General features: G+C 40.3%; 1 protein-coding gene across 1 annotated transcript in view; it reads left to right on the top strand.

Annotated features, from left to right (window-relative positions):
• Positions 1 to 25274, top strand: part of ly75 (lymphocyte antigen 75) — a 33333-nt gene extending 8059 nt beyond the window's left edge. The window contains exons 5-35 of the mRNA XM_080427043.1: positions 1364 to 1483; positions 3098 to 3238; positions 3594 to 3797; positions 5272 to 5429; positions 6187 to 6294; positions 6817 to 6905; positions 7212 to 7381; positions 7865 to 8061; positions 8917 to 9059; positions 9584 to 9662; positions 9996 to 10067; positions 10396 to 10519; positions 10660 to 10695; positions 11596 to 11765; positions 12054 to 12124; positions 12352 to 12428; positions 13073 to 13209; positions 13695 to 13803; positions 13984 to 14147; positions 14795 to 14924; positions 15319 to 15539; positions 15968 to 16139; positions 16894 to 17061; positions 17229 to 17351; positions 18064 to 18249; positions 19271 to 19494; positions 21116 to 21311; positions 22434 to 22595; positions 22729 to 22845; positions 23240 to 23422; positions 23626 to 25274. Of these exons, the coding sequence (XP_080283169.1) occupies positions 1364 to 1483; positions 3098 to 3238; positions 3594 to 3797; positions 5272 to 5429; positions 6187 to 6294; positions 6817 to 6905; positions 7212 to 7381; positions 7865 to 8061; positions 8917 to 9059; positions 9584 to 9662; positions 9996 to 10067; positions 10396 to 10519; positions 10660 to 10695; positions 11596 to 11765; positions 12054 to 12124; positions 12352 to 12428; positions 13073 to 13209; positions 13695 to 13803; positions 13984 to 14147; positions 14795 to 14924; positions 15319 to 15539; positions 15968 to 16139; positions 16894 to 17061; positions 17229 to 17351; positions 18064 to 18249; positions 19271 to 19494; positions 21116 to 21311; positions 22434 to 22595; positions 22729 to 22845; positions 23240 to 23422; positions 23626 to 23813 (4439 nt within the window). The 3' untranslated portion in view covers positions 23814 to 25274. The remainder of the gene's footprint in view (positions 1 to 1363; positions 1484 to 3097; positions 3239 to 3593; positions 3798 to 5271; positions 5430 to 6186; positions 6295 to 6816; positions 6906 to 7211; positions 7382 to 7864; positions 8062 to 8916; positions 9060 to 9583; positions 9663 to 9995; positions 10068 to 10395; positions 10520 to 10659; positions 10696 to 11595; positions 11766 to 12053; positions 12125 to 12351; positions 12429 to 13072; positions 13210 to 13694; positions 13804 to 13983; positions 14148 to 14794; positions 14925 to 15318; positions 15540 to 15967; positions 16140 to 16893; positions 17062 to 17228; positions 17352 to 18063; positions 18250 to 19270; positions 19495 to 21115; positions 21312 to 22433; positions 22596 to 22728; positions 22846 to 23239; positions 23423 to 23625) is intronic.
• Positions 25275 to 27324: the final 2050 nt, after the last annotated feature.

Here is a 27324-nt window from a genome sequence, read left to right as displayed (position 1 = left end):
TTTTTTTATAGCCAACGCTAAAATCTAAAATGACGCAGATGCTTTCCCGGATTGAATGGGTTAATAGTAGAGGTGTGCCGATATATCGTCCCGCGATATATCGCTATACGTTTTCGTGACGATATGTATCGTTTTTTAACAGTTTTTGTGTTTTTTTTAAAATAATAAAATTAATAATATATTTTTTTTGCAATAATAATAATGCAAAAACAGAAGTATTCGTTTGCATTTGCTTTCCCCCCCCCCCATATATTTTCATAAGCTTTTTTTCCCCCCCCCATATATTTTCATATTAAAAAAGTGCCATATATCGTATCGTATCGATATCGTGAGCCCAATATCGTGTATCGTATCGTGAAATTAGTGCACAACCCTAGTTAACTCTCTCAGTGCCAATGAAATAAAAAAATATGTTCATACTGTGCCAGCAATTTTTTTTTTTTTTTCAAAGTAAAAAAAAAGTGCTTAGGAAGCGAGATACAGCCTTTTTCAGTTATAAGTTAATTAAAGAGTGGATGGAGCTGCAAATCTTCAGATAATGATATCTTGGGTTCTGAATTAAAAAAAAAAATATATATATATATATATATATATATATTTTTTTAACTCTGGATTTTTCGTTCTGGCACTGAGGGCATTCAGAAAAAACTCGGTATAACTCGGGGCTTGGCACTAAGAGAGTTAATAGATAATAATAATAATAATATTGGATTTGATCACAACTGAAGCATGTCAAAGATGACAATTAAAAAAAACAAAAACAATCACGTACACACTGTGCACACTAAAATAGCGCCATTGTTTGTTTGCCACCAAATAACAGGCAGAGCCAAATTTACCTCTGTCAGTTTCACTTTAGACTTTGCGCTGTAATTGTCTCCCAGACATAGGATGATGAATTGGATAAAGTTTTACAGGAACTAATTATGATATAATGACTTTTGTATAAATGGATTTCACAGCAGTAGTTTGAATATTATTTCTTGCGAAGGCCGTTGTCTGTCTCAATATCTCTCGCTTCCCCTTCCTCTCATTCTGTAGAGAACTCTTTGAGCTGCACCGCAGGGTGCTGTTCTCAACACAGTCTTTTATCTAATTGTGTTTCATTCAATGCAAAGAAGCCAAAATGCAACGCCCGTACACACATCTTATGCAAATATTATCAACGAAGGCTGAAGCTTTTAACTTGTTAAATACGTGTTTTATTTGTTCTGCTTATCATCAAAGAAAAACCAAGTTCAATTTACAGCCTTGCTTATACTCGCTTGACCAAAATAGCCTTCCATTCTCATCTAGTCTTGATTTGCTCTACTTTTCACATACCATTATGGAACTGGCATATTTTGATGTTTGTCTTTTGCAGTAGTGGAAGGTCTTGGCAGAATGCCAGAGAGGATGTGGATCGGTCTTCACCAGTTGGACACCTCTCAGGGTTGGCAGTGGTCAGATGGCTCGCCCCTGTCTTTCCTGCGATGGGAATCGGGTGAGAGCACAAACACATGGGCCAGAGTTGTGTGATAATAACATGTACTGTACAGTATGTCTTCATCTTATTTCATCATCTTTCTTTGTTAGCTTTATTTCATATCTCTTTTTGGGGAAAAGTGATACACTTTGTGATAAATGAAAAGAAAATAAAGTTGTATATTGTTGTTGTCTTGGTTAAGTCAAAGGCCTTCTCAGAAACCATGTTGTAACCCACGTTTATGTCACAAGGCACGAGATGAAAAACAGTCCAATCCATTTAAGGCAGGACTGCACAGCTTGTGCAGACTGCTTTGTCAAGAGTCTACAGTACACGAAAACAATTGGCACGTGTTCGGGGGAGGGAAGCCGGGCGGGGAGGGTGATATTTATCACTGTACGTATTCGTACGGGCTGGGGCGGCACCTGTCAGCAGGGAGTGTTGGGCGGGGAGGAGTAGGACAAAGGCTCTACGTCCTCCTGGTGGGGGCTGGTAGGTGAGTTAGTAGGATACAACAGCAGTGACAACACAGAAATGTGTGTGGGGAGGAATCAATTGGCATAACACAGAATATTGCTAAATATGAATGAAAGTACAAACGTGCCTCAAAACAGCAATGTTGGTTTGATTAAGAGATTCATTTTGTACATGCATATCTACAATCGACTACTTTCTAACTTTCGCACACTTCATGAGTTTCACTTTGGCTTCAGTTGCATCACCAGGCATTTCCTGCTTTTGCAGACGGTGGTTCTGATTCATGTGGTCATGCTCATAGTGGCGTGTGCTGGTTTACTTCTGAGGAGGGGACAGTTAAACAGACAAACCCAGTTGTAGATTGCTAGATGGCCATAAAAATACAATTACTATTGTTAATTTTCTTTGGTTTGTATATTTGTTTCCGTTTAATATTATGATTAACTGCAACAGATATGGTCACAGCTATTTCAGCATAACATCCCTTTCAAAGCTTGAGAAATGTTTACAAATTGTTAATGTGAAATGATTTGCAGGCAAAATATTTCCCAATGAATTGTGTAATGCTAATTTTAGAGCTCTGCTGCTGTTGGTGCAGTGCTGTAAACTGTGACTCACTGTCAGTCAGAGAAACAATGAGGCCAGTGTTGTAAACAAGGTCATTGTGACTGGCCATTGATTGGACACAGTGTAGTATTGAGCTTGTTTGGGCACACTAACACATTATGGACACTGAATGGAACGCCTTATAAATCCTGCTAACTATTGTAATATGGTGAGCTGTGTAAGACTGGCAGTGTAGCCACACTGTCCTTAACTCTGAGGTTACTTTAGCCATCCAGATTAATGCTGATCTGAGCTTTTTTAGTGGTGACAACCACTTAAGCCCTATATATAGGAATAGAAAAAATAGCTACTGATCTTGTAGATCTTCCCAAAATAGTCAATTTATTATTTCATAAGCCTAGTATTTCTGGTGGATATAAGATCTCTTCAAATTGTTTTCAAATAAAAACTAAACTAGCAAACCCATTTTAAAAACTATAATAACCTTTGGATCAAACGTCAATCACTAAGTGTGTGTGTGTGTGTGTGTGTGTGTGTGTGTGTGTGCGTGTGCGTTTGTGTGAATAATACATGTTTCGTGTTGGACAGGAATGCCATTCTCCTCCATGTTTGTTGAATCAGACTGTGGCGTACTGAACTCTAGACAGCGATATGAGACTGAAGCGTGTGACAAACGGCTGCCATACATCTGCAAGAAATTCGCCAATGCCTCCCGAACAGCAACAACTGGTACTTTCACTTCCTTTTAACTACTTAAACGGATGCTGGGGCTTTTAAGTAGTTAATGGGCTGGCACATACTGAAGTTAATATTACAACCAAAATCTTGTTCTTGTTATTTTACCTTACATCCTCTCTTCAAGGAACACTCAACCCTTTTTCAACTTTAGCTCCATATATTGGTTCCTCACTAATGTTCTCTGGGACCATTTCGGTCTACTCGTGTAGGCAGGCTGTGTAGAGTTGTAAAATGTACCTGCCAATGAAATATTTAGTGGGGATTATAAGCCAGATTTAGCTTCCTTTTTTATTTTTAAAGCAACAACCATCGCTCTCTCTCGTTCTCTCTCTCTCTCTCTCTGTAGATACTTCACTTTACAAGGAAACGGTGTGTGACAAGGACTGGATCTCATGGAACGGCTGGTGCTACAAGTTGGTCAAGGATAAGCCCCAGGGGTTTATGGCTGCTCTATGGAGCTGTACCACTGTGGAGGGAGGAAGCGGAGTCTCTCTGGCCAGTTTACACTCCTTTGATACCAAGGAGATGATCAGTACTAACTTCCATAAAGGTAGATAGATGTCTTGCATCATATTTCAGTTGAAGCTATACCGGGACTTCTTTCAATGAATAAAACTATATCTTAACTATTCAGTATTTTAGAGTATGTACAATATCACATCAGCAGTTGTTGGAGGTGGTCTCCCTACTCTTGCATTAAGAAGAACCAGCATTAGACCCACCTACTGATTGACAATGTCAATAAAGTTATTTGAAGTGCACAACTCTTCTGGCTCTCAAGCTGTGGAATCCCCCCCCCCCCCACCACCGCACGCACGCACGCACGCACGCACGCACGCACGCACGCACGCACGCACGCACGCACGCACGCACGCACGCACGCACGCACGCACGCACGCACGCGCCACACACACACACACACACACATACACACATACATACATACATACATACATACATACATACATACATACATACATACATACAGGCACTCACACACACCATTTAGACTCCATCTCATCCTCTGTTAGCACTCCTTATGTCCTTGTATCACTAATTGTTGCTTATTTATATTATAGATGCTATTTATACTATGCAGATGTATGTTGGTTAGACATGCATGTTCACACATGCTGTGTATGTTATTTAGAAATACTTACTGTACATACACTGTTTTATTATCCACAGAATGCCAAGTACGTAAGTTAGGTAGCATGTTGTTTAGAGGTTTGACGCTTACGCCGTATCCTAGTTACTTAGTAGCACTTAAAGGTAGGGTAAGTGATATTTTTTGGTTAAAACAAAAAGTATTTTGTTAAAAGGTTAAAATACTATATTCTGATAGTAATCATTGCTATAGAGTGTTTTTTTCTCTTTAATAAACAGAAAAAACGTTTTTCGGTAGGTGTCAAAATCTCAGCCAATCAGGAGAAAGTACCCATTTTTAAGCTTAATTTGTATAGTGTTCCAGTTCCAATTTTGTCTGCTCATTTCTTAGTGTCATCACTTCCCATTTCACTTGTTTAATCTGTATCCTGATTGAGTTCTCTGTCCTGGTTGGATAAAATTGGAAATGAAACCGAAACTGAAACGAAAATGTATTTTCTGTTTAATAAAGAGGTGGAGAGACAAGGACACTCCTAATACTGAACAAACACTCTATAATACTGAACAAACACTCTATAGCAATGAGTACTATCAGAATATAGAGCTATTTAACACTTATTTTAACCAAAGCAAATCACTTACCCTACCTTTAATAGTTTTCTATTTACTGACCTCTTTGCCTGCTGTTTTCTGACTAGGGTTCCCGCTACTTACTTAGTCCGATCTTGTACTTTGTAAGTCACTCTGGATGAGAGCATCTGCTAAATGCTTAAATTGTAAATTGAGACGTCTCTGCTCGCTTTCACTTTCACTTTCCCTTTCCATGTGTGAAAATGGACCTGGTTGCATAGTGAGATGTACGATTACATACGATTTCCTTTCAAAATTAACTGCTTGTGTGTGTTGTGCTCAATCAGATGGCCCGCTGGATGTGTGGATCGGTTTAAAAGGAACAGACATTAACTCCACTGTCTTTAAATGGGTGGACCAGGGACCAGTCACCTTCACCTACTGGGCCCAAAACCAACCCCTTCAACCCACCCAGGATCCCAGCTGTGTCTTCTACTCTGGACAGGTGTGTATTAGGGATGTGCACAGCTATTTGACTAGTCTATTAAACACTGCTGCCCCTACTAATCGTTTAATAAGTACTAGTTGTTTAAACTGTTATTTATAATCATAATCATTTTATTTCAAAATGTGCTTTTATTCTGCGAAAAGACATTGTTTCAAGGAATCTTATTTCCCTGAGTTACTTTAAGGCACAACTGCAGTATTCAGAATTCTATTGTGTTGGCTGCCTTGCAGGTAAAGTTACGGGAAAAAATTACCTTCCCTAAGGACCACAACATAAATGCACCAGCATGGAATAGCCATCAGACTGTGCACTGGAGCATACTTGACATTCAGTAAAGTTAACCATGGTTTTCCCTGTTTCGATTTCGCCCGTGACAAATGTTGTTGTCTGAAATTAAACCGTTTTGGTGTATCAACTGGATTTCTTTACATAAATGTTTCTAGGATAGCCATAAAGCATGCACACATAATGCACTACTTTTCTGTGTTTTTTATTATTATTATATTAAGCGTTACCAAATGGCTTTTATATTACAATAATTCAGATAATGTTTGGCCTTATACTGTAGATTGAAATGTACTCAGTATTGGCTATTTTCTGAGTGTGTGTGTGTGTGTGTGTGTGTGTGTGAATAATACATGTTTCGTGTTGTGTGTGTGTGTGTGTGTGTGTGTTACCCGAATTCTGTTTATATTTCTGCATCATGTGTTGATTCTGTGGTCCGCAAAACAAACATGTTTTGCGCTCTCCCAAGGATCATGGTTGGAGGACGGGGGATTGCAATCTCAAACTACCTTTCCTGTGTCGGAAGAAAGGCGAAGTCAGGGAGTCGGTGACAAATGCCGGCTGCCCACCTGAGGGGGTGAGCATCATCATCCACCTCACCTGATGTTAAATGCTTTCTAGGGCTGTCACCAACATGAAATATTAGTTTACAATTAATTATCATGTAAATAATTGCGATTAACAATTTAATAATTTATTTGGCTTTGAACATTGGAACATATGAATAAAAAATACATTTCTGTTTGCCTTAAAGGCATTGTAAACAAAAATGGCAAAAAAAACAGATATGACAAATAACTTAAATACAGTAAGAAATTACTCAAAATAGTGGAAATAGACGATCTACAAGCTCACAACGTGTCGCAACACATTCTGAGCTTGTAGATATGTTATTTTAGCAATTTGTCAGCAAATTACTTAGTACATGAATGGAGACAATTCTGTCAATTATGAAAAATTATCGTGATTATCTTAAATAATCAACCACATTTGACAAGGGAAACCCACAATATGTGTCTTGATTTGACCTACAGTATCGCTCAGAATCCAAGATTTCGTTCCAGTCTCTTGATTTCTCCCATCTACTTCCTTCTTTCAGGGATGGAGAAGACATGGCAATTCATGCTACCAACTGAACCCCAAGGAAGTGTCCTTCAAAGAACAGTGTAACATCACCATAAGAAACAGGTAGATGTTTGATAAATGGTGTCCCCTCTCTGTGACCTAAAGGCGACACTTAGTGACGACATGTTCTCCTCTTTTTGTTCACTCTTTGTATTGGTTTTTTTATTGTCCAATTCAATTGCCCTTTTTGTAAGTTTTCTTTAGATGTTTGCATTTTCTACTTATACTTTACTTATGTGACTATTTACCTTGTTGTTTATTGACTGGAGCTCATGCTGACTCTGCTAATCCAATCTCGCACTTCAGTCTGTCTGGAGCGTCAGCTAAATGCCCAAGTTGTAAATGTAAATGTTTCCTTGTTCTTGCCAGGTTTGAGCAGGCTTTCATCAGCCGTCTACTCTTGGATCACATTGGGAAGGATACCCAGTATTTCTGGATTGGCCTCCAGGATATTAAAAACACAGGGGAATACCAGTGGGTGAGCCAGGACGGCGCTCTGGGCCAAGTCGAGTACACCCATTGGGGATGGTTTGAACCAAGTTAGTATCCACTCCGCTACAACACAGCACCATTAGTGCCTAAAATAACTGAACTGCACCTTTTCTGCAGGTATGTGATTGTTGGAATAGATGGGAGTCATCTTGGAATGTATTTACAACCCTGTATCTGATGATCCTTTATCAGCGGGGCTGGTAGAGGATCAGATTTGATTGACATATGATGTCATGTACAACCTGATGGTACTGAATATTGTTAAACTGACAATGTCTGCAAATATAATGTTCAAACAATACTAATTAAATCACAGGGCACAAGCACTTTAGGGGTTTGGACAAACGTATAGCACTTTAGGTTTGGAATCATAAACAATATTGTTCTTGTTTGTGTTCTTGTGTATTTTCTCACCATGGGTTTCGAGTTGTCTTCACTGTTGCAGGATATTATCTTGGATTTATAGGTTAATTTCAGTTCGGTGTAGAGTTTGTTTTCTGCAGACTGTAATTATTTATTGTACATTTTAGGTCTTCACGGGGGCTGTGTGGTGATGTCCACAGCAAAACCCCTGGGAATGTGGGAGGTGAAGAACTGCAGCATGTTCACAGCTGGCACCATTTGTAAAATAGACATCGCTCCACCACCCTCAGAACCAGAGCCTGACACCACCACAGAGTGCCCTGATGGATGGATATCCAGACCTAACATCAAATACTGCTACAAGGTGTGTGTGTGTGTGTGTGTGTGTGGGAGGGGTGTTCATTTCACTGACCTTTTATATTAACTCTCTCAGTGCCAATGAAATAAAAAAATATGTTCTCTAAACTGCCAGCATTTTTTATTTATTTTTAAGTAAAAAAAAAGTGCTTAGGAAGCGAGATACAGCCTTTTTCAGTTATAAGTTAAACAAAGAGTGGATGGAGCTGCAAATCTTCAGATAATGATATCTTGGGCCAGCATTTTTTTTAGTAAAAAAAAGTGCTTAGGAAGCGAGATACAGCCTTTTTCAGTTATAAGTTAAACAAAGAGTGGATGGAGCTACAAATCTTCAGATAATGATATCTTGGGTTCTAAATGTTTTCCCCCAAAAAAATAAAAAATAAAAAATTATAATAAAAAACATTAATCCCTGGCACTGTGTACTCCGGCTCCAAGTAGTTCATCAGTTTGCCTTCGTCAAAGCTGTGTCTGTTGCGGTCACCTGTGTGATGAGCTGAGTTATTTTTTTCTGACCGACCAGGGTCACAGCCGCGGCAGGCAGTAAACGATGTAATGCGGGCCTGCGTTGGGCTCTGGCTAGCTCCAGGGTCATCGAGGTTTACGTCCAGGTGTTGATGTTGTGATTTCTCATCGATCTAGTCGAATTGTTATATGCCAGTTTAACTGGACACAATCTACACACCACTTGTTTCCCATCTTCTTCCAAATCCAGATAGTTCCAAGCTTTGCCCCCCCCCCCCCCCCCACGGTTTTAGGGGCATCCCCGTTTAGTAGAATAACCGAATATCCGCGTACACCCCTAGGTTACGCACACAGCACCACGATGATGATTTTCATGCAGTGCTTTCCTACATGTTAGGTCTTCCATGAGGAGAGACTGAGTCGGAAGCGCTCCTGGGAAGGAGCTGAGAGGTTCTGCCAGGCTTTAGGGGCCAACCTGCCCAGCTTCACAAAGCAGGAGGAGATGAGGGCGCTGAACTATGTCATAAGAGACACTATTAGGTACACACACACACACTTACTTTCTCTCTCTGAAGAATGTGTTGCAAATAGTCCAATGTAATTAGAGTTAATCCAAATGTATTAATATTGGACTGCTGAATACAAAATACCTGTTATAGGCATTTATCCAGAAAGTGTGTGAGGCATTGCTATATTGAGACACAGCATGTTTATGCAATTTAACTTAAACGCTTAGTTGTGTAAAGGATATGTTTCAGCATGGTGAAGGTCAGATTACAGACAGTGGTGTAGTGGGCATTGCGTACACACACACACACACACACACACACACACACACACACACACACACACACACACACACACACACACACACACACACACACACACACACAGTTGCTCACATGTAGCAGCCCCGCCTCACTTTTTTCCGACATTGGTATTGTGAATATTGAAATTTGGCAAGGTATTGCTTCAAAGTTGTTTTTTGTAGATCACAATGAGCTGTCACTAAACATTTTAATGATCATAATTTATTTAGTGATTTTCTCATGTTGTTTCTACAGCAATGACCGTTTCTTCTGGGTGGGACTAAACAGGAGGAACCCAGCAGACCGCTCCTGGGAGTGGAGTGATGGCAGACCAGTGAGTACAGGACTAAGACACACACACACACACACATACACACACACACACACACACACACACACACACACACACACACACACACACACACACACACACACACACACACACACACACACACACACACACACACACACACACACACACACACACACACACACACACACACACACACACACACACACACACACACACACACACACCTTTAGCTCTGTGCCACTTCAAGTCCTCATTGAACCCTTCAAGTTGAACTCTTTTTGTTGTTGTTGAAATGCATCAAGACCAGGTTGAACTGAATCATTGCACCTTGGTTCTTTTATGCCTCCACAACAGGTGGCCATGAGTATTATACAGCAAGATTTCCACGAGGATGACGCGTACAACCGGGGCTGTGCCGCATTTAAGGTGAGCTGTGTGGAATTGCACTTTTTAATGAGGGTTATATTTTAGGCATTTTTTTGCTACATTAACCACTAACCTTTTTTTTGCTACATTAACCACTAACCTCAGCCTCAGACAGTTCCTGTCTGTAGGTTCCTGTTTATTAGCTGTTCTGTTTCAAGATGTTGAAACGGAGGACATTAGCGAACTAGACGCAAGGGATAATCAGTGATATAATATAAACCTAGTTTTTGTTAGGGTGTATGATTTATAAAAACATTTCTTCTGGTGACAACATAATGAAAATGTGCATTCTCCTGGTTTTGACTCAAATCATCTCTGTGCTTATCAGACAATGAAAACCAGCTTGAAGCACTTGTTTGTGTTCCTGCTCCACGACTTCCCTCCCAGGCCATTCTATGCCAAACCATTCCATTGTGATGCCAAACTAGAATGGGCCTGTCAGATCCCCCGGGGTAAGATCAGTGTCACAACACCACAAACACCAGTAGTGCCTATGTATTTATGTTGTAGTCAGATTCAGCCACCTTCACACTCATTTGTTTTCTTCAACTGTGATGTGAAATTCATTCAGTAATGGATTGTCATTCAACAGGAAAGACACCCAGAAGCCCAGAGTGGTACATTCCTGGTAAGCATCCGACCTTGTGATGATGATAATGATGATGTAATTCATATCTTTTGGGTTGAACAAGCTGGCCCCTGAAACCATTTGATATGTTTTATATCCGTTGGACCCCAATCTACACTGTAAAATCCTCAGCGTGAATGTAAATGAGAGTGTACAAATGTAACCAAATGGACCTGTAAGAGTCCATTTGGTTCCATGTGTACACTCTCAGAGGTCTCAACCTGTGGGTCAGGACCTTTTTAAGGGGTCCCCAGTTAACAGTGAAGTGACAATTTAAGGACTTTTTAAGACCTTTTTAATATCTAAAAAAAAAAAAGAAAAAAAGAAAAAAGACCATTACCGCATCAAAGGTAATCAATAAACTATACTATAAAAACTGGTCAAACTTTGGCCAAATTGTCAAATAAGAAAGAGGCAAACATTGTGTGAAAATAGACGATCTACAAGCTCTCAACGCCTCGCGTTGCGAGGCGTTGAGAGCTTGTAGATCTGCTATTTTCACAATATTTATCTGTGGACCCGAGTCAAACAAAATGTAATGTCTCACTCTCAACTCCTACAATTTCAAGTACTTGTCAGGGTGGGGGTCCCTAGTTCAAATATGATTATTTCCGGGGGTCGCGGCCTAAAAAGGTTGAGAACCACTGCCCTAGGGAACCATTAGTTCCTAACTCTCTTGTCATTTAGCTGGGGACCCGTGGAACCCCCTCAGGGACCCCTGGGAGTCCCCTGGACCCCATGTTGAGAACCACTGGTCTATACCACATGTACTGCAGTTTTGAAGACTGTCTATAGTTTGTGAACATGTAACATGACACCTACTGATGCTGTTTTTCATCACTAGTGTCGATACTCAATAGTAAAAAATCCACACACCTAAACGGACCTTTTGGATTTCAGGTGGGCACCATGAGACGTCTATCTTCATAGACGGTCATGAGTTTTGGTTTGTGGCGGAGCCGAAGCTGAACTTCGAGGAGGCCAAGATGTATTGCGGTCACAACGGTAGCAAGCTGGCTGCACCGCCCAGCTTCACTGCAGCCAGGCAGATCCACGAATACATAGCAAAGGTAAACAAAGGTCTGCCCGTGTTAATGACATTGAGTGGAATGCTCGGCTTGTTGGTGTTTGCCAATTGTTGGCCCTTAGAACCCAAATATGTGAGTGTGTGTGTGTGTGTTTGCCGTCTATCTTGTTTTCTTGTTTGTGAATGTTTTGTTTAAGGATATAAGGATATTCACAGTGTTATGCACTGTCTCGCTCTGTGTATGTAAGCCTCTGCCAAATGTTCTTTGTTATGTTTTACATGAACCGTTTCATCCATCTATGCTGAGCTGAGACGTGTTGTTATTCAACAGGTGTCTCGTGATGCTCCCAAGCAGAACTGGTGGGCCGACATGACACAGCCTGGACGTCTCTTCCCCATGACGTAATACACACACTCCATACAGTGTACACACGCACGCACGCACGCACGCACGCACGCACGCACGCACGCACGCACGCACGCACGCACGCACGCACGCACACACACACACACACACACACACACACACACACACACACACACACACATACACATACACATACACATACACATACAAATACCACACACATACATACAAATACTGTATGTGTTTGTGCTTTGTATCCCAGGTTCACCCAGTCGAGGTACTATCACCCAACGTTTTTGGGCAGATGCACCTCTATCAGTCCAGAAAACCTCTACCCAGGTGAATAGACATTACACTACCATTATACTGTACACACAAGCCCCTTTTCCATCGGGGTTGAACCGGTTTCCTTCTTTCTTCCTGCATAATTTTGAACCAGTTCAGAGTGTTTCCACTGAAAATGAATTGGTTCAGAACCCTAAAAGTTTCGGAGCTGGAACCAAAACATATTTGTTTTTTCTTGCCCTGAACTGGGAACCAAAGTGGGCGTGTCACTATTCTACAGTTTGGAAGACGCAGATGCAATCTAAACGGTGGCAAAAGCAAGCGAAAAATTATCATAAAAGAAAAGTAACTGTAACTGTAACTGCCATTGGCGATTGAATTTCCCCCGTTAAATGGTCACTTGACCGGTCATATTTGACACATTGCTGGCCAGGCCTGGAATCGAACCTGGGGAAACTGGGGACTCCTGTCCCTAATTACAATGGCACTTTAAACTGGTGGAAACGCAAGCCGGTTTGCTGCTGGTTCCGTGAAAGCACCAAGGTTCCAAGGATCTACAACGGAACCAGTTCTAGAACCAAGTTCTTTTGGTGGAAAAGGGGCCACAGTTCTGTTTTAATTCTCACAGAGCAGAACCTATGTTGTGCATACTGTACGTATAGCCTCTTAACGACAACCCCCCATGTTCTCACTTGCAGAGTATATGTTCAGTTGTCAACATCAACTGCCATTCGTGTGTGAGAGAGACAACATAACATCGGTGGAGATAGAGCCCTTGGAGCCTCACCCTATCGGCCTGCCCTGTGGAAACGGCTCCTTGGTCTTCAGAGATAAGGTCTGACTCTACGACACCGCCTGCTGGTCATTAAATGCTAGGGCCGGGGTTTAAATCCATTTTGATATCATCCTCCACCGGCCAAAATGATTCTTTGTTCTTTTTTCCTCATGTGTGTTATGGCTGAACAATATATCGCTTCAGCAACAACATCGCCAAGTAGACATGTGCAGTTGTCACATCCTAAAGGATGTAAGGCAAATTGGGGACATCATTCAATATTGCACTAAAGCTCTTAATGTCTTGATAGAAAATTAAGACTTGCTAGGTTCACATGTTTCATTATTAATCTTGACGAAAAACCAGTCTAGTCCATCTCATAAAATAGATAATTTAGTCAGTCGAGTTAGAACTTAAAACATTGACATTTTCTTGGTGTTTGAATTCACATTTCCAAACGTAAACAGAAATGACAGAAAAATAAGAAAGAATAAAGAGCTGGATTAATGAGTAGATGTAAACATACATAATTGTGTCCTTTTCAGTGCTACACATTACTGAATCCCATTATATTTGTGCCATACCCGTCCGCCATGGAGGAATGCAAGTCCCTGGGAGGGACTCTGGTCACCATATCTGACCAGGTTGAACAAGGTAAGAATATTTTCACAACTATAGCCCTGAATACTATTAACTATACTATACTATTAACTATACTATGCTTAGTAGATCTTGCAAGCTCACTGAAAAAAATAGCACAGTTCAGTGGCAAATACAGTTCATTAACATGCTATATGTAACACACTCCATACGTTGTTCTGTCTGTGTGTTCAGACTTTGTCACCACCCTGCTGCCGGACATGCCAGATAATATCCAGAGATTTTGGATTGGTTTGAATTTAAAACCTGACAACGCAGAGTGGGCTGATGAAACCCCGGTCTCCTACGACAACTTCAATCCACTGGTTCACGGCATGCTCAGGCGCGTACCTGTCACTGTAAGTTCTATTCTGGCTCCGTGACGCGTTGTGATCTTGTAGATCGGCTGTTGTCGAGGTTTGGTGTAGAGGGAAAGGGGTAAGGGACCAAATATAGATCCCTAGGGGACCCCGGTCAACTAATAGGGTTTTAACACAAACCACAGAGAGAACACAGAGTCATGTTTGACCATTTGGTGGCATAATGTCAACCCAGTTTGACTACACCTGGAATGCCCCACAATCACAGCTACTTGAGTTGTTAAGAGTTTGTACTCTTCAAACCTTGAAGGGCTCTAAACTGTGCTCAAATTGACAAGAAATGTGAATTCAACATTTACTTGGTTGCATACTGAGAGTTGAAAACCGTATAATGTAAAATTGCTTATTGGGGGTCTAAGTTTGTCAAAGTTGGTTGATTTTTCTCTCGACACCATTGGTTGAGCCTATGATTAAACGCATTAGCTTGTTGAATAAATAAGATATGTAAAATATGCAGTATTTGTGTGTGTGTGTGTGTGTGTGTGTGTGTGTGTGTGTGTGTGTGTGTGTGTGTGTGTGTGTGTGTGTGTGTGTGTGTGTGTGTGTGTGTGTGTGTGTGTGTGTGTGTGTGTGTGTGTGTGTGTGTGTGTGTGTGTGTGTGTGTGTGTGTGTGTGTGTGTGTGTAGTCCTTGCATCCAGAGGACATGCAGCTCTGTGTGTTCATGATGAACAATCCCAGCTCTTCCATGATGGGCACCTGGGATTTCAGCACCTGCAATGAGCAGCAACATGTAACCCTATGCCAGCACTATGCAGGTACATCACTACGACATGTACAATATATGACCCTATGCCAGCACTATGCAGGTACATCACTACGACATGTACAATATATAACCCTATGCCAGCACTATGCAGGTACATCACCACGACATGTACAATATATAACCCTATGCCAGCACTATGCAGGTACATCACTACGACATGTACAATATATGACCCTATGCCAGCACTATGCAGGTACATCACTACGACATGTACAATATATAACCCTATGCCAGCACTATGCAGGTACATCACTACAACATGTACAGTACAAGGTTGTTGCACAACAGCGACAAAATAATATCATCACACCTATTATATTACATTACATCAGTCAGTTTCTCATGACGGCCATTTTGCTCCTACGTCACACCTCTAATGTCAGATAAGCCAGAGGAGCCCCGCTTCACCTCGGAGCCCCTCCACGTCAACAATCACACCTTCCTGCTGCTCCACCAGAACCTCACCTGGTTTGAGGCGCGGGAGGAATGCAGGAAAAATGACATGGACTTGGCCAGCGTGTCCGAGACACTCTTGCAATCTGTCCTCACTGTGCATGTGAGCCGTGCACGCACACCTATGTGGATCGGCCTCAGAAGTGAAGATGTAAGTCTTCTGAAACAGACATGCATGTACACAGTATGTTGGTTCATCATTAGGGGGTGTAATAGTTAATCAAACTAATCAATTTAATCAATTATAAAATAATCTATTAATAGTAAATCCCTATTTTGGGCATGTCATTATAGATACAAAAAAGTAAATAGCCGATCTACAAGCTCACAGTACGTCGTATCATGATGCGTTCTGAGCTTGTAGATCTGCTATTTTCACTATTGTTGCATGGTGCAATCAATTAATTAAATATTTAAAAAAAACACCCATCTTGGTTATTTGATTAATCAAACAAGTAATCAATAGAATAAAGGCTAAGAATAATTAATACAGTAGCTGTAGTTGCAGCCCTATTCATCATATGTTTATTTTTGGAGGCATGCTTTATAGCTTGTACGTTTTGTTTTTCGTTTGATCAGGATGGCATTCACTACCGCTGGTCAGACAACAGTCACACTGTCTTTAGTCGCTGGTCTTCTGAAGCGACTAAAGACAGTGGCTCCTGTGTGTACCTGGACACTGACAGCTTCTGGAAAGCCACCGAGTGTGAGGAGATGCTAGAGGGGGCCATCTGTCATAAGCCACATCATGGTGAGTGGAGCTACACTGCACATCAAAACAGGAAGATGATTGAAAACATTGCACAATAAAACTACAGCGGTGACAATGCTGAATCATCTCTGTCAAGTTATACACTTGTTTTAGGCTAAATTGAGCAACATACAGCAGGTAATACGGCAGTAGTGGCTCAGGAGGTAGAGTGGCGAGTTTGATCCCCAGCTCCTCCTGGCTTAATATCGAAGTGTCCTTGAGCAAGAGTAACGCTGAATTCACAGCAGCAGTGGTATTTCGCTGTAGCGTTCTGAGAAAGTGGCGAGGTTCAATGTGTTAAAGTGTTAAACACATTTAACACAAACACAGAACACAAACACATTAGAAAAGGAATTTCACTTACTGAAATCAGACTCGCGGTTATAATTGAGTACAGTAAAATGTGCCTTTTTGCTAAGGCATCTGATTAACCTACCTGTATGTACAAACCTCTCCGCCATGCTCAGAAAAATGTTATCTCTTTTCAAAATTTTATCCCACGATTTGTAACCCATAGAAATGTTATGACATTCCCAGCTTTCCTATAGTGCCACCATTTTTATATACAGTGTAGGTACAATGTACAGAAATTGTTAATGGTGTGTTATGAATACATATTCATGGTTTCGACTTACCATTTCACTTAAGTTTAGAGTTAGGTTTGACTAATTGTATAGAATATTGCTCAAGGATATTATCTAATCTTCTATATGGACATACCATTGATTTATTGATAATGTGATTTTCATTGTAGAGGAGACCATCTCTGCGCCGGACGATGGTGTTACAGTGAAGTGTCCCCATAAGAAGAATGGTCCAACCTGGATCCCCTACAAGACAAACTGTTATTCCTTCCAGCTGGTTATCAACAGATGGGACCAGTTGGAAAAAGGACAGACTAGTGACACCTGCAAAACACTTGGTAAGGATTTGTTCTGCGTGTACAGATTGGATTGGATTACAAGTGTCAGTAGTTAATATCCAGAGAGATGCATGATGATGTCAGAAGGGGTGACTGGTCATGATCCTACCTAAGAAGCTGGTGTCATTTCTTTGAGGTGGTGATGAATATGAAATTTCTGTTTTTAGATTCAAATGCAGACATCCTAACTATCCGCAATGCAGAGGAGAACGAGTTTGTCAGACAGCAGCTCCTGCCCTTCAAAGACCTGGTCCAGTTTGTATGGCTGGGACTGTTCCAAGTTGACAATGGTGAGTACTGTTGTTTTCCACTTTCCACTTTTTAAACCTTGATTTTGGGTCGATGTATCCCATGTGAGTCAATTACCTGCCAGTCTCTGCAAGACATTTTATCCAGCCTTTTGACCACAATAGTACAGTTACATAATCCCAGAGCCACTGTGGATGTGTGCTTATTCTTGGCATGTCATAATAGGCGAATATTCTGTGAAAATAGCAGAATATGCCATGTTGCCTTCATCTTCATTAATTCCACTTGCACAGCTGCTAGTTAAAAAACTACCACAACTTCTATGCAGCAGTGAAGCACCTATGGAAATGCCAGCTGCAAAATGTCACAAGCAATAATCTTAACAAATAAGCATAAACAAACTGCTTCACAAGAACAATGTTGGTGTAACTAAGAGATTTGCTAGGGAATGTATACACAGATTAACAACTTAAAATAAATAATAGTGGCATGGTATTTCTGTGTTTTAATGGGGTGTGGTGCATTCTTGGACGAACAGGGATAAAATCATTCTGTCCCTGGTGGGGGTGGAGAAATGGGGGGACACCATGGAAACGCGTCAAGACATTCGTGTCCATAGACTTTGCATTGAAACTTGCTGCTCAGTCAGAATGTGCTAGCATCGTGACACTGTTGGTGTGAATTGGGGAGGTAAGACTTCCTGTGTGAGTGAGAATGACACTGTGGTGAGTTGTTGTTGATGTTGTGCTGCAGAAAAGCAGATGAAGTGGTATGACGGCACTTACGTGCAATACTCCAACTGGCGAAACGGGCGACCGGAGATGGAGGGAAAGTTCATGGCTGGTCTTAACACTGACGGCGTGTGGGAGCTCTATACAAAAGAGCACCTTTTCAGACTCTTCAGACAGAGCAGCATTGTGGCCTGCAAACTGGACAAAGGTTGGTGCATGCTGTTTCACCCAGCATTATATTTATTTTTAATAAGTAGTTTAAGATCTGGGAAACAACTTGGATAATGAAGCCCTGGCTTTGGCCGAAACAAAGTGAAGCACGAGCTACAGTAGCTCTGTTTGACTGATCATTCACATGGATGAATCACTGGCTATTTTGTAGTCAAAGTAATGTTATATGCGTTGTAATGTTAAAGAGCAATGTGACTTTGGTAGAGGTTTGGGTTGTGTTGTTTTACCGTGTCAAGATGTAAACTAGTACAATTGGCGAGATATCTTGCTCTGTTGCACGTTGATTATAAATTGTGCGTTGATACAGTCTCCTCATTGACTTGCGTTGTACAGAGAAACAACTCTCAAAATAATTATTTTAGCACATAAACGAATGCAAACAAAGCCAATTCTGCCAGTACAGTATGGCATTTGTTTTAAACAAAATTGTCAACTTGATGTTGATTTAGCTATTTGTATTAGGACAAAGACATGGACTGGATCTGGATCTTCAAATAGTAAAATCAACAGGATGTTAAAATCTGTATTTAAAAAAATAAAATAAAATGCTGTACCAGGTTTTGTGGTGTTATAAATTGGCAAAATCATTTTTCTGTGGTTTATGTGCTAAAAGAGTGACTGAGAGCTGTCTCCCCATGCAATCTGAAGAACACTGATTAGGTTGTTCCGTTGCTCTGTCTGGGTGAAGTATAATAAATCCATGTGAAAAGGACATTTATTGAGTGCTGGCTGTTTTCTTGTTCTCAGGATATTGTTGGACCATGCACCTTGAGACTTTTATTTAATTGGGAGTGTTGTGGGCATTCTGATTTGCAGTGCTTTCTCTCACATTATCACAACCTCTACCAAAGTGTCATTTAAAGCTAATGTAGACTTTGACGCTCAATGAAACATAGTTATTTTCTTAACTAGCTTTTTTTTTTAAACAAATATTATACAATATAACACGGTCGTGCAACAAAATGTTTATTTTGACGTTACACCCCTCAATCCCACAGAACCAAAAGCAGAGTACAACCTGTCTGCTAAGGATTGTCAACACGATGGAAACCTAACTTACCAGGTTGTTACCAGGAAGCTGAGCTGGTTCCAGGCGGTGGAGGAGTGTGGGCATCGTGGTGGCCACCTGGCCAGCATACACCATGTCCAACAGGACGCACGCCTGAAGCTCATTGCCAGTAGAGATGGTTTCCCACTCTGGATCGGCCTGTCCAACCAGGATGTAAGAGCCTCCACCACAGCACTGGTTCTAAAACATTTTTGTGTCAAGGACCTTCAAGTGAACAGTGGTGTAAAGGAACTAAGTACATTTACTGAAGTACTGTACTTAAGTAAAATATTTAGGTATTTTTTACTTTACTGGAGTACTTTCAATTGTCTGTACTTTTACTTCTACTCCACTACATCTCAAAGGCAAATATTGTACTTTTACTCCACTACTATTATTTGAAAACTTTAGATACTAGTTACTTTGTAGATTTTGATTATCATTACAAAACATATAACCACTTCAGCCCTACATACATTTCGGCCATTTGAAAATAGCTGATCTACAAGCTCACAATGCGTCACGATACTTTAAGTACATTTGATACAAATACATTTGATACAAAATACATTTTTAATTCCGGATTATCACTTGTAAAATATAGTATTTCTACATTGCAGTATTGATACTTTTACTCAAGTAAAACATTTTAGTACTTTTTACACCACTGCAAATGAATATGTATGTGGCCGCGGACCCCCATCGGAAAATATATTGTGCCAGGGAGGGACCCCCATACAAGATTGGTTAAAATGTTTTAAAAATATTCAAACATTTTTAGCAGATCTGTGAGCTTGTAGATTGACTATTTTCAAATAGCTGATGTATAGTATTAGTATATACTGTAAGGTTAAAGTGGTTAAACTGATTTTGATGCTATATTAACCCAAAGGACCCCTGGTGGTCCCCGGGCCCAACTTTGAGAACCACAGCTCTACAGTACTGATAGTAGCTGGATACTTGGAATGTTCTTATTAGCCGCCCTATAATACTTAATCGTACGACAAATAGCGGGAATAGCTGATCTACAATCTCACAGCGCATCGCAATGAAGTGAGCTTGAAGATCTTCTATTTTTGGAAATATTCCCAAGATAGGGATGACAGGGTTATGTGGTTAAACCTGATGCTAACTCCATTGTGTTTTGAGCTTCTTTATGAGATTGTGGGTCCAGCTCACTCAGATCACATCTCTGACTCCAAAGACTTGATTTATTTTATGTCAGTTCAGTTTAGGCCTGTCCCCGACTAAGGATTTCTATAGTCGAATCTGACTGGCCAATAGTTGCCTATAGTCGACTAATGCAACACCCCAAAGCTTTAAATAAAAAAAATTGCATGATTCGACTGAGATTGGCAGTCGAATCAGTCTGATTCGACTGCCAATCTCTCAGTCAAATCATGCAAAAAATATGTTATGCAATAGAGGAACATTCCATTTGGGCTGTAGGGGTGCTTAGTGTCTGATTTAACATATACTTGCTTGGTTTCTCCCAATAAATCATGATGTATATCCTATTTTTGGCAAACTATTAGTTAATTAATATAACAAACTAGTCCAATCTCAGTCGAATAATAAAAATAAAAAAATTGAAAAATTATTATTATTTATTTGTGTCATAATTCGACTAAGAGATAGGCAGTCGACTCAGACACCCCTCGACTGATTAGTCGACTATTCGAATAATCGAGGGTCAGGCCTAGTTTCAGTTAATTAAATTAATTAATTAATAGATTAATTAATTAATAACTGGTTTCACCATGTGGGGCTGACATGACTGTGTTCCTCCCTGCAGGCTACTGAGGCTAGTGGCTCATCGTATGAGTGGTCTGACGGAACGAGATACGACTACAAAGCAGCCATGTCGGGCCCCCAGGAAGGTGGTGAACATGGTAGCTGTGTATACATCACTCCTACTGGAGGCTGGGTCAGGACAGAATGCCACGCCGTGGTAGAGGGAGCCATCTGTTACACCTCCACTGAATCTCAGAGTAAGACGTGTGTGTGTGTGCGTGCGTGCGTGTGTGTGTGTGTGTGTATGTTAGGGATGTGCATGACTTCCCCAAAAAAGTTGATTATTCTACTGCTATTAATAACGATTATTTGACCATTTTGGGGGGAGATTTTGTTTGAAAGATTGTTTTTAGGGATTTCTTTCCCCCCATTAAATCACCATCACCACCAAAACACTTACAATAACAGCATTGCATTTGGCCTATCAACTGGTTTTCAGAAATAAACAAAGACAGTATCATGTGCAGTTGTGTACCTTTTACATTACATAGAAAACAACAGTGAATTCATTTTGGGATGCTCACGAACTTGTTCTTGTATAGCCCAGCCTACTAGCCTGCTACATTAGGCTAACATGACAATGCTAATGCAGAGCAGAGGAAAGGCGTGGCATTCTGTCCTGACCCAGCCTCCGGTAGGAGCGATGAGATAAAAAAATTATAATCAATGTTTATCCTCAAAAACCGATTATTCGAATAATCGTTATTCTGACCCATCCCTTGTGTGTGTAGTCACTAGCCTATTCATGTTACACACTAGGACTGGACGATATGACTTTAATCAATATATATGATTATTTCAAACTTTTGCCTCGATTACGATTAATTAACGTTTCTTTTTTTTGGGTGAAAATAGCAGATCAACGCATCACATGTAGATCAGCATTTTTTGCTATTTTGTATGTCACCAACAAAGTACATTACAGGGTTAAGTGGTTAATCAGACTAATTGATCTAGGCGATTAAAAAACTGAATTTTCTTTTTTGTTGATTTGTTGATACAAAAAAGTATATATAACAAAATGCTTCTCGATTATTCGATTAACCTACATGTTTAAGATAAACTCGGTTATTGGTTCTACATATCGTTTTCAATATATTTTCGATTAATTGCCCAGTCCTATTACACAGTAATTTAGTAATTAACAGTCCAGATTTTACTGTGGTTATTCCATTACTATTACATTTAATTGATCTTTGTTTTTCTGAACTCTGCAAGGCAAATACAAAACTTAGTGTAAACATTGTGTTTAGTATTTGACCCGTTTCCATTTCAGTTGCATGACAGTAACTGTACTCCCATCTGTTTCTGTGAATCAGGGGCGAAGCTGCAGGTGACCCCAGTGTCCAACTACTGTCCCCGGGCCAATGGTTTGTCCCAATGGGTGCGGTACGAGGACCACTGTTATGCCTTCGACATGAGCTTTTACAACTACACAGTTTACAACATGGAGGCAGCCAGGGGCATCTGTCAGAGTCTGGGTGAGGCAGTCTGAGCTTTTTGGCCATTAGTCGTACACAGGGCTTAATCTGTTAATATGAAGCACTTGCTGTCCATCTTTTTTCACTTTATATAACCTGACCTGAAATTGTTTTATTTATATATTTTTGACAGATGCTCATCTGCTTGCTATCAACACCAAAGAAGAGCATGACTTTGTATTGAAGTACATGTCAGAAAATCCTCTCATCACTAGGCGCATATGGCTGGGCATGGACCTGGACAAGAAAGGTAAAGTCCAGAAAACAACATGGATGTCATGCATTGAAGTAATAAGTGACAGCATCAACCAGCCAATGCCGTATTCCACACCTCATTTAATCATGTAACTCATGACTGAAGAAGTAGCACAGCAGCACAGCACCCATTCTGTTGTTGGCCCTTGCGCAGAGTCTGATGGGATTTATTTTTTACACGTCCAAAAGAACACAGGAATTGAACTGTTTGATTGAGTAGGTGTTCCGAAAGGTCATAGAGAATAGTGTTAGTTTTTATTTTTTTGTCTGTGTACAAGGGCTTTTAATGTATAATCCTTACGATTTTTTTACCTTCTCATTTTGACCATACATTTGCCTTCTCAACCTCACTCATCCCTACTCCGTCCTACCTCTCCCATGACCATCAGGTATGCCTATTAAATGGTTCGACGGTTCGGATCTGTCCTTCTCTAACTGGGAGAGTGGGGAGTCTGTGTCTGGGGGGAAGTCGGAGCCCCCCTGTGCTGTCATGGTGTCGGCAGAAGGAGGCACGTGGTACCACGTCAGCTGCGAAGGAAGCCACAGCCGTGTGGTCTGCAAAATAGCAGCAAGTGAGTGGGACTTCAAATGTTCTGAGTCTACACAATGAAATCCTCAGTGTTAGTGTCCATTTGTAACTCCGAGAGCATACAAATGTGACCCATTTGGTCACATGTGTAACACTCAGGATTTTAAAGTGTACAGGTGCCTCTCTTGGTCCTGGTACACATCGGGGGAGTTGACTGCTTTCTGACTGTGTGATTTTGGTTTTCAGGTTCCAGAGCCTCTCCAGTGGCTCTGGGTTTCTTGATACTGGTTGTCGTAGCTCTCCTGACAGCCATCGGCTTCATCATATACAAGAAGAACAGAGCCGGCTACTTCTCCTCTTCTGTCCGCTATAAGAGGACTGAAGATGAAGCTGACACAACCAGTATTATGACAGGAGCTGATGCAGACAACTAATTACCCTCAGGAAACAAATGATGTGCCTGCTCCGTTTATATTTTAATATTTGCAGCAACAGCAAACGAAGCCTGCCTTTAAAAAAAAACAGTATATACGTATATTTATTTAACTGACAAACTTCTAGAATTGTCTAACACTGTATTCATCATGAAATAATTGTGAAATATTCACAATAGTTATTTTAGATTATTTAAAATGGTAATTCCTGTTTTCACCTCGGTGATAATCCTGTGATTTTAGCAGGAGAGAAGTCTTAAAAGTTGCATACCTGCCGTTTTGACACGTGGGTCCTTTGTCACACGTAACTTTGATAGCATCAGAATAGCATTAACTTTGTAAACTTTGTGTAGTTTTAAGGTGTTGTAAAACATTTTTTGAGAGGCATTAGACTTCAAAAACAATCATGAATAGACTAATATATAAACAGGGGGAAAATATATTTTTAAATGGTTTTTAGGATTTGCATATCAAAGTAACAGTGACAAAGAACTTGCATATCAAAAAGGCTGGTATGCTCCTTTTAAATCCAAGTAAAAAATGGAAAAAACGAAGTATGGTGACTGGCACACAAATATAAACCTTATTAGGCAATGGCTAAGTTCTGACAGTGTATTGTTAAATTGCATTCTAATTACACCTGGCTCTACTTTCAGAACTCTTGAGGTAGACATTTCAACAACCTTTAGCAATTCAACTTGCAACCAAAAAGAATACAGTAGCAGAATCTTTGTCAAGGATGAATGGTACTGACGGACTGCGAATATTAATTCATACATACTTTCCCAAACAGGAAAAGAAAAAAAAACATTGCTCTTCAGGGTAGGTGTCCACTATTGAGCACTGTTTCTTCATTTTTACTTTGTAATAGCCAATTAAGTGTTCAGTTGTCAATACAATATACAGTATATTTTAGTTTAACAATTTGACTTGAAGACATGTCTGGGACATCGTCTGAGCATTAGGGGGAATTTGAAGTAAACATGTTGGTTAAGTGTATATATCTAGGTTGTATATGCTGTTTTTATGTAAATCTCTTTACTATGCACTTAACTACTGAGCAAGTATGCACTTTAATATGTTATGGAGCAGCTGTTCCTTCTAAGCACAATGACATTTGGAGATGGTTATTCTTTATTGCTTTCTGTCGGTTCTTAGATTGTCAATTTGCACTCGTGCTTTGCTGTGAATACTTTGTAAAGATTTGATTGTATTTTTATATAACAGTCTTGAGTACTGAACCAAAGATGCTTTGAATATGTTGAAATGTTGATAGTCTGAGACATTCCTATCGTTTTCAGGGACTGGCTCATTGGGCTCGCTAACCCATGCATATTAAGATAAACCAAATGTTTTATTTCCACATTTTACTTTGGTCTTAAACTTGTCTATCAATTCAAATCGGATAGTTTTAGCTGCCCTCCAATAAAATGACTCATTTTGATGGTCAAAATGTTTAGATTTAGCTTCGTTTGTTTTATTTAAATACAGGTCATATAGACCGTGACATTTGTATGTTTTTGAGCATGCCTGCCCGGTCCAATTTCCCTTTTTATGTTCCGAAGTCCTAATTGGACCGGCTGAGACCTGTTGCTACCTATACGTTGTTATACCTTTCAATCCGGGAGCCACCTCTGTGTCTCATTAGCTGTTGCTATGCTATACATATAGTAACATCATTTTTTATTTTTAGTAAGAATTAACATTTTCAGAAAACTATGGTTAGGTTTTAGAAGGCGTTTTTAGAATCGGCCTCAGGTCTAAATGGATGACTTAACCCATCTTCATAAAATGGTGTATTTTTTTTTCTACTAGGGCTGTGGACACTTCAGAAACCCGTCTACCAGTGACATCGTTAGGAAGGTTTTATTTTTATTAACGTGAGAACAATGCCTTCCATTAGCATGCCAACTTTCCAGCAACAGAAAGCCTGGTAGTTTCTAATATCTTGGATTCCCCATCGATGATGTCACTGGTAGACGGGTGACTGAGTAGACAAAATGGTGCCATTATCATGAGCATTAGTGAGGTCCAATTATGAAGACGGGTTGAAAATGGGTGAAGTCGTCCTTTAAAGAATGGGCTCTTTATTTTGGAGGACTTTTAGTAGGGGGCACTAAGTGAAAAATCGTTACGCGGCGGATAAAAGCATGAAATTTGATACAGATGTCCCTTGGGTCATCCTAAAACATCCTAGAAGGGGTGCCCAAAAAAATAATAATTAAACAGGAAGTGAGTTATGGACAAAATCCAAAATGGCCACCTAAACTGTTGACCGTTGACTCAAAAGACACCAAAATAATCTCCAAAAAGCATAAAATGTGGCACACATGTCCCTTGGGTCATCCTAAGACATCCTAGAAGGGGTGCCCAAAAAAATCTGAAACAGGAAGTGAGTTATTGACCAAATTGAAAATGGCCACCTAGTGTTGTCAATTGACTCAAAAGACAACTAAAGAATCTCCAAAAAGTATAAAATGTGTCACACATGTCCCTTGGGTCATCCTAAGACATCCTAGAAGGGGTGCCCAAAAAAGTCTTCAACAGGAAGTGAGTTATTGACTAAATTGAAAATGGCCGCCTACAGTGTTGGCGATTGACTCAAAAAGCCTATAGAATCTCCAAAAAGCATACAATTTGGCACATATGTCCCTTGGGTCATCCTAACACATCCTAGAAGGGGTGCCCAAAATAATCTGAAACAGGAAGTGAGTTATTGACTAAATTGAAAATGGCCGCCTACAGTCTTGAAAGATGATGCAAGATACCTAAAGAATCTCATAAAAGCATGAAATGTGGTACAAATGTCCCTTGGGTGATCTGAACGCATCCTACAAGGGGTGCCCAAAAAGGTTTTAAACAGGAAGTGACCGCCTAAAGCAGTTGATACAAAAGAAAACAAAGGGACGTCATAAAAGTGTATAATTTGGTACGTACATTGAGTGCTTCTTAATATATCCTAGAAGGGGTTATTTATTTGTTCTGGACCGCAAATGCCAGATTGGCAAACTGCTCGATTTGAATGTTGTAGCAGTGCAGCCCGTGGGGGAGGAGTGTTTTCCATTGAGAGACTATTAAAACTTTTTTTGGCACCCCTTAGGATGCATTCAGATCACCCAAGGGACATTTGTACCAAATTTCATGCTTTTGAGATTATTTTTTATGGGTGTCTTTTGCATCATCTGTCAACACTGTACATGGCCATTTTCAATTTAGTCAATAACTCACTTCCTGTTTCAGATCATTTCAGGCACCCCTTCTAGGATGTCTTAGGATGACCAAAAGGACATGTGTGCCAAATTGTATGCTTTTGAGATTCTTTAGTTGTCTTCTAGCGGACATTTTCAATTTAGTCAATAACTCACTTCCCGTTTCAGATTCCTTTGGGCACCCCTTCTAGGATGTCTTAGGATGACCCAAGGGACATATGTGCCAAGTTTTATGCTTTTGAGATTCTTTGTGTCTTTTGTCAACGGTCAACAGTTTAGGTGGCCATTTTGAATTTTGTCCA

The sequence above is a fragment of the Gymnoscopelus braueri genome (assembly GCF_963280865.1).
Source record: "Gymnoscopelus braueri genome assembly, chromosome: 1".
NCBI lineage: Eukaryota > Metazoa > Chordata > Actinopteri > Myctophiformes > Myctophidae > Gymnoscopelus > Gymnoscopelus braueri.
The sequence above is the reverse complement of the archived record's forward strand: the minus strand, read 5'-3'. Positions and strand labels throughout refer to the sequence as shown.